This window comes from Carassius carassius, chromosome 9 (genome assembly GCF_963082965.1).
Source record: "Carassius carassius chromosome 9, fCarCar2.1, whole genome shotgun sequence".
NCBI classification, from domain to species: Eukaryota; Metazoa; Chordata; class Actinopteri; order Cypriniformes; family Cyprinidae; genus Carassius; species Carassius carassius.
In genome coordinates, this window is record NC_081763.1 from 5,933,380 (window position 1) to 5,941,138 (window position 7,759).

The 7,759-nt window shown below is 38.0% G+C and overlaps 1 protein-coding gene across 1 annotated transcript; it reads right to left on the reverse strand.

The window, feature by feature from the left end:
- Nucleotides 1-1,049: 1,049 nt before the first annotated feature.
- Nucleotides 1,050-6,997, reverse strand: LOC132148792 (metalloproteinase inhibitor 2-like). The gene is made up of 5 exons (XM_059557505.1): nt 6,719-6,997; nt 3,637-3,737; nt 2,801-2,909; nt 2,565-2,689; nt 1,050-2,392 (listed from the first exon to the last, which is right to left on the reverse strand). The coding sequence occupies exons 1-5, from the start codon at nt 6,840-6,842 to the stop codon at nt 2,195-2,197; spliced, it is 657 nt and encodes a 218-aa protein (XP_059413488.1). The 5' UTR covers nt 6,843-6,997; the 3' UTR covers nt 1,050-2,194.
- Nucleotides 6,998-7,759: the final 762 nt, after the last annotated feature.

The following is a 7,759-nucleotide window of genomic DNA, read 5'->3' on the forward strand; positions in this document are numbered from 1 at the left end:
AAAACTGACACGCCATGCAGCTGAGACGCTTGCGCCACGCATCCAGTGTGTCGCCGGCCTCCGTTAAAATGAGTGAGGAATGTGGGGAGCGACAGAGCGCGTGGTCCAATGAACAACAACTCCCATGAGCCTACACTCTTTCCCGACGTCATCAAAGTACGTCTTATGTTATTATTTTGATTGAGTGACCCCTGGTGGCCAAAAATTCCATACTGTACGTTTAAGAGGATCTTTCGCAAGGGGACCATCATATAAAGGAGTTTTAAAAACAAAATAATGATAATAATAATAAATAAAGATTGGGTAAATTAGGGTAAAATATTTATTTTCTATGCAAGTACAAAGAAATGCATGAATTAAGGTACAGAGCAGGGCATCATTTTCATACATGTCTTCTGTAGAGGACGCCAGGACGAACATCATGTAAATCAGGCATTTTAGGGGAAAAGAGTCAATAGGGAAAGAAAATATAGATCAATATTCCTATGAATTTTTAGTTATTACTTCCATTATAACACTTTCACATGCACACCAAACTACACTCAGATTTGAAAAAATTAAAACACCTCTCTTGTGTGTCTTTGGCTTGTTCAGAGTGCAGTGGAGCACAGAAGTTTTGTCATAGCACTCCACACATAATGCACTGTATATACAGTATGCATGTACAAATTATACATTTTATACACTTTTTATACACTTCTGGGGAAGTCGTGGCCTAATGGTTAGAGAGTCGGACTCCCAATCGAAGGGTTGTGAGTTTGAGTCCCGGGCCGGCAGGAATTGTGGGTGGGGGGAGTGCATGTACAGTTCTCTCTCCACCCTCAATACCATGACTTAGGTGCCCTTGAGCAAGGCATCGAACCCCCAACTGCTCCCCGGGCGCCGCAGCATAAATGGCTGCCCACTGCTCCGGGTGTGTGCTCACAGTGTGTGTGTGTGTTCACTGCTCTGTGTGTGTGCATTTCGGATGGGTTAAATGCAGAGCACAAATTCTGAGTATGGGTCACCATACTTGGCTGAATGTCACTTCACTTTACACAATAATGCAACATTGGACATTTCTGCTCCTTTATTCATTAATATCATAACAGTTATCACAATGGGTATCAATGAAGCTTTACTAGACATAACTCTTAATAAATGTAGTTTGCTATGAAGAATGCATTAAAAAAGTCATAAAATGACAAAACATGAAAAAACATAAACAACAACACAGCACATACAACTGCATATATTTCGGAACACATTCAAAGCAGTATAATTTTGATATAAATTAGAAAATCCTGTATCTATTACAAAATACATAAATTATTCTCAGATGTATGTACGCTGCTATATGCACAGTACAGTATACAATTGACATCGCACTTATGATTTACATTCCTTCGACACCCATGAACTCATTTCACTTTCTGGTGTACACTACCAAGCAAAGATCTGGACACACTTACTAATTCTGACTATCATACCAGTTCTTAAGTATTACTATTTTCTCCATTTTAGAATAATAGTTAAGTCAAAACTATGAAATAATACAAACAAAGTATGGGAATTATGTGGTAACAATAAACTTGACGGCATAAAATATGAAAAACTATTTGCTCAATCTGTGTTTGAGGAAGTGAAAAACACTGTTGTAACCAATTTCCTCTTTATTGGAGAGCAAAAAATATAGCAAGAAAACCTTTCTGCCTGTCATTTCAACACTAGAGGTAAGATTCACTTCATATATTAACATGCAACCAAATCTTCATGCCTGGGAAAATAGCACACATACATTATATTTTGCATTATATTTCTAGCAAAATCCTCATCCCATCGTCGCATGTCTGGATGTTTTAATTTATTAGTTTGTTTGTAATTCTCATTCTCTAAATACTGTAATACAGTAATGATAATATATAATTTTGTAATACCAAAATGAAAACTGGACCACTGGCATTCTTAGGATCTTTTAAACTTTATTTTTTTCTATGCAAAATATGATTCATAATTTTTTTTTTTATTCATTCATTTATACAAAAATATTCCCATATTAGATCTGTTCCCTTTGAATTTCTGTAATGGCCCAAACACGTTCTTGACAGGTTTCATGGGCTCTAGAATGCATTTGCAGAGTTAAGGTGTGAGTTTAAGGTCACGTAAGCTGTGTTGTGGGGGATTTTCTGAATGAGAGATCGAACTGAGGACTTGTTTAAGGGTCCTCATTGTCCATGAACTCTTTTTTAGGTGGGGCATACCCACGGTACCAGGCACAGCTGCTGTCACTCCTCTTAATGCAGGTGTAATGCTGAAACTGTGTACCATGAACCGTTCCCTCCATCACCCAATCAGTCCAAAGACACTCCGCAGGGTCATTAATGGAACAAGGGATCATAGGACACTGGACGACCTGCACAAAGACAAGAGAGCTGTGAAAACGTGAAGACAGAAGAGCGACAGATAGATAGATAGATAGACAGACAGACAGACAGACAGCTAGATAGATAGATAGATAGATAGATAGACAGACAGACAGACAGAAAGACAGATAGATAGATAGATAGATAGATAGATAGATATACCTTGCAATCACAGCCCATCTGGTAGCGTGGACCCAAGTTCTTTTTCTGTGTTAGACTCAGAGACTCCCAAGATTCAATGTAGTTGCAAAGATTTATACGCAATGTGCCATTTGAATCCATATTACCTGTGCAGATTAATGAAACGGTATTGGTATAAAGGTATCGCTTCTACAGTTTACAGAAGCAAAAGCTGTTGGTTTGAACACTATTTTCACAACATGTTAATTCACTCTTACCAGTAATCAGGTATTCCTTTTTGCCAGTGCTCTCCAGACTGACCCCGCACAAAGCTGGTGAGGGGCCCGTCAAGATGGCATCAATATCTCCGTCAGGACCCTTGAACATCTAGTGAAAGAAGATGGCATGAAGAAGTCAAGTAACAGTCTTGGCTTTCTCTTTTAGTTTAATATTGTTAACATACGATTCGTATGAACAGTTAACGTCTTTATGGCGCCAATAATTACAAATTATATTTGGCACAAATTAAATGGAATGGAATGGAAATATACAACATACGTATAAAGAATTTATGTAGCAATTTTTTATATAGCATTCTGTTAACATTAGCAACAAAGCCGATCACAGATTAATTTTGGCAAGCCAGGCTTATTAAGAAAGATGTGCCTGTGGCAAAGTTATATAAGGTTGCTTATTGCACATTTTGTGACACTTTCAAAGTGAAATGTCCTGTGAGTAGCGCATTGTAAATGCAATGCAGTACCAGGTGAGCTTTTGAGCAAGTTTACTTTGTCAGAGGAGCCATACATATGGAGTTGGTTATGTGATGTAAAGGTCAAAATGTATTCGTTTACAATTTATGCATTATGATAAAAGTATTTTGAGGTCAAAGCCTTGTATCGTGTAAAGAACTGTGCAAAAATAAGACGTTATTAATCAATAATCTGCCCGTGTTATTATAATTTTGTTTGAAAACGATAGAAAGTTGTTGGAGTTTTAATGTCACAGTAACACTACACATGTCCGTAATAACACAGCACTAATTTTGTGTTTGGCTCCAGGAAAATAAAATGAAAGTTAGCGGATAGCAACAAAAATAATATTCTCCACTAACCTTTATCTGTTTGACATCATATTGGATCATTCTGATTGGATTGCCGTAGGCATCATTACCAGTGACCACATCCTTCTGGCCAATCACTTTGGCTCTGATGACTGGAAAGGCATAGAACAGAAAAAGCCATTAGAATACCATTATACCATTAACCATTTAACTTGAAATCTCTCTTGCACATTTTACCCACTGTAAATGGGTGTTATCCTCCATGTATGGAGTAAGATGTCTTATCTAGCTGCTGTTATTCTGCTCTGTACTACAGGTGCTGGGTGTATGGAGACACATGAGTATTTGATTAGCGGAGGGCAGTGCAAGGAATGTGCTCTCAGCCTGATATTCAGGAAGCCAGTCAGCATTCTGACTCTAGCAGGCAGTTTGCCCCCCGCTTGCTCTGCTGCTTTAATCTCCACCCTCACACTTCCTGTTGAGAGCATAACTATGAAAACATTTAAAAATCTTACTGACCCCAAAGTTTTAAGCAGTAGTGTGATAAAACAAGAGATAAAATACCCATATAAAACACTTCCCCTCATGCATACCGTCCGCATATTCAGGCCCAAACACAGAGCGTCGTTTCTATTGGCCACACACTCAGAATGCACCCACAGGATCCCAGTCTCAAATGAGGCATGCCTCTCTCATCACTAACTACACACACGGGGTTTATGCTGGTTTAATCACAGCCTCACTTTTCCACACATTCCTTCCACACCGAGGCAGAAGATGCACAACACACAGTGCGGGTGCTGTTTTCAGCTTTAGGTGTGTGAGGGGAAACCCAAGCCCTCTACATCATTCATTTATGGGTTCTGTAGGTCACGTGGGACATTTACAGATGTAAAGGGGAATCTACAGGTCAGGCTGGACACGCAGTTATAAACAACTACTGGAGGAAGAGTTAAAACAACATTATTAACAACTGACAACTTCTTTCTGAGAGTCGCTGTATGAAGGTGTCATTATGTGTTAGACACTGTTATAAACCTGAACTGAATCAACACTGAATGAACTTGAGCTGAATAATGACACCATTGTCTTTACAGCTGAACTGAACTTGTTTCATAATGAAGTACCTTTACAACATTTAAGCTGTTATTGAAAATCAGGGATCTTCGAAAACGGTGACGTCATGCGCGTGCTTAGTAAGTGTTGATTTTAAAGGCAAGTGCGAACAAACATACACAACAATGGCAGAGTACGTGGTACTGTTGTTGCTGCTCAAGAGTTTGCTAACGCTTCTTCATCAAAGTGTGGATTTACTTCACCAATATACAACGTATAAGCACCACTTCCCTTGACAGCCCCCATCTACTGGCCTGGAATACGTAATACAGCATTTTTGTCCGTTACAGCATTTATGTGTAAACGCCAATCGTTTTGAAAACGGTGTCGTGCATACGTGAAGCATTTTAAAAATGCAAGGGAAAAACTTTTCCGTTTTTGACTACACCATTGTCGTGTAAACGTAGCTTAAATTGAATCAACATTGAGCGACATCGATTGTCTTCTATATTGCTTAAATAAATATGACTTGACTATAGCCTGAATCTCAAAACCATCAGGCCAGGGTCATGTGGGAGTTTCAAACAGCCAACATCACAGAGCCGCATACAATAACAAGATTGGCTATTCCTGTGGTGCGCACCAGATGTTGTTTTCAGCAAGTCACTAAATGCTTAGGTGGGTGTGCCGGTAATTCGGGTACATCACGACTGTGACTGACTCCAGGAACCCAAGTCATGTAATGACCATCTATCTAACGTCAAAGGCAAACTACAATATGTTGCTAGAATGTGGCAATACTTTCTAAATTCTTTGAAGTTGTAATCAGCCTGATGAAAGAGGTCTTAATCACAGGGCAAAATCTAATAGAAAATACATAAGTCATATAATGGCAGAGTACTGAAGGGACACTGAAGGTCAAAGCATCACAACCAGATCAGAGGAAGGTTACACACCGTGATGCAATAAAGCTAAAACTAGGCCCATCACTTCAACATTATTAGATTTCCAAGTAGATACTGCACAATAGTGGTTCATACTTGCACAGCTATCTGCTTTGTTTGCATGTTAGAGTGATGAATATAAATGAAATAATGCAAATAGAAAGTGTGTGTGTGTGTGTGCATGTGTGTGTTAAGAATTAGCAGAACTTGCTATTATTAAGGGATGTATCAAACACACAGTGTGTTTGTTGTAATTTTTTGTTGCCAAGTATATCACACCTTGATATTGTTACATGAATAGGTGTGTTATATTGCTTCATAATGACTTTTGATGTGACTCATCCATTTAGAGTTTAATGTCAGAACCACCTTTTTATTAAAAAAAATAACTAAATGTTAGTTTTTCAAGTCAGATATTAATGTAAGAGTCATCAGTCATTTCTTATGAATAATCTTATCCTTTACTTTTTTTGTCCATGAAGCTCCAAAGAAAGAGAGAAAATAATCAGATGAGATACACAGTACTTTTCATTCATGTGGTATTCAATTAATTAGATTCTATGGAACATTAACACAAGAAGAAAAGGAACTATATTGTGATTTTATATAGTTAATTAAAATAAGGTTTGGTTTAGTTTCTTGTAATTATGTATAATTTACTGTTAAGTATATGTAACGAGTCACAAGGACTAAGTAAAATAAAGTGATAAAATTAAACTATCAAGATAAATCGAAGCTAAAATTCCTCACTGTTTTCAAGCTGGAAAACCCATCAGACCATGTTGTCCCCTATTATATTAATAACAGCAAAGCACATAAACACTTAATATTGTGAACCCAGAGGTATTAGAACCTACATCTGTGGATCTGTCCACTACTGTGAATGGAATCTTACATAAATGCGGAAAATCTTTCCTTTGGCATTTTGAATTAAATAGGCATATTGAAAGCAGAATAAAACATTTACAATTAAAACATCACTTAAAAGTTGACCATATTTCTTTTGAATAAAAGAAGCTGTCAGGTGCTGTCTATCATAGAGGGTAAACTCACACACACACCATATGAGCAGGGTATTGATGTAATACAGATATGGTTATGGATCTGAAGTAGTTAAAAGCATGGAATCTCACCGATATCCGCATTGCAATACGCCTGCTGAGGATGTTCAGGAGAGCAGCTGCAGGCTTCGGCGAACTGCGCGGCTCCGCAGAGCACGAGCACGAGCAGCAGAGCGACACAGCGCGAGCGGCTCATCTTCTGCACGAGGACTCAAACAAACAAACAAACGCTTGGCTGTCCACAAACAAGGTGCCTCCAAAGACAAAGTGCCTTTGAAACGCTGACTTCAGGGTTCGACTGAGAGAAGCTGACAGGAGAGACAGTGCTGTCAGGACAGTGTGCTCTCTCTGGATCAACCGACCTGCTTTTATTCGCATCTGAGCTCCGCCCATTTGTATTCTGCATATGACTTTTTGCTCCGACTTAGTCATCATGCCCTCATTTCTTTAGGTCGTTAATTGATATTTTGTCATTTTGGACGCTGGCAGACTACAATATGAGTAATATTGCGAATTAATGACAGTATTGCAGAAACAGAATTGGGTAAAGCTGAGCCTCTGACGTTTGGCGCGCCTTGACCTCTCAATGACTACGGACTTGTTTCAATGTATTAACAACTGTGGAGATTTGTGCTCTGTTGTGGACATTCTATTTTAGCGCTTTCACCGTTGTGACGCTGAGCGTCCTGTACAGAGCACATTCAGTGCTTTCCAGAGAGACCGAATGACTGGATGTTCCCCTCTCCTTGTTCTTTAAAAATAGCTGACATTCATTTAGAGATCAAATGTAACACCCTAATGGAAACATAATAATATTTTGTAATTATCATTTAAATCTGACTAATTGTCCAATTGTTTGTCATAAATCAACATATCAGGAAAATGTTATCGGGCTTCAGATATTTATAAGTTAAATTATATTCAAATTATATATAATATTGAGGCTAAATTAAATATTAAATAGTATCATTAAACTCCTGCTGATTATTACTCTCATTATTGTGATAGTTGTTCATTTTATGTTGTCCCAAAAACATATTAATATGTTTATAGATACATTGTACATAATGGAAAAACTCGTTAAATCTTCACACATTTTACATAAAGAAAAAA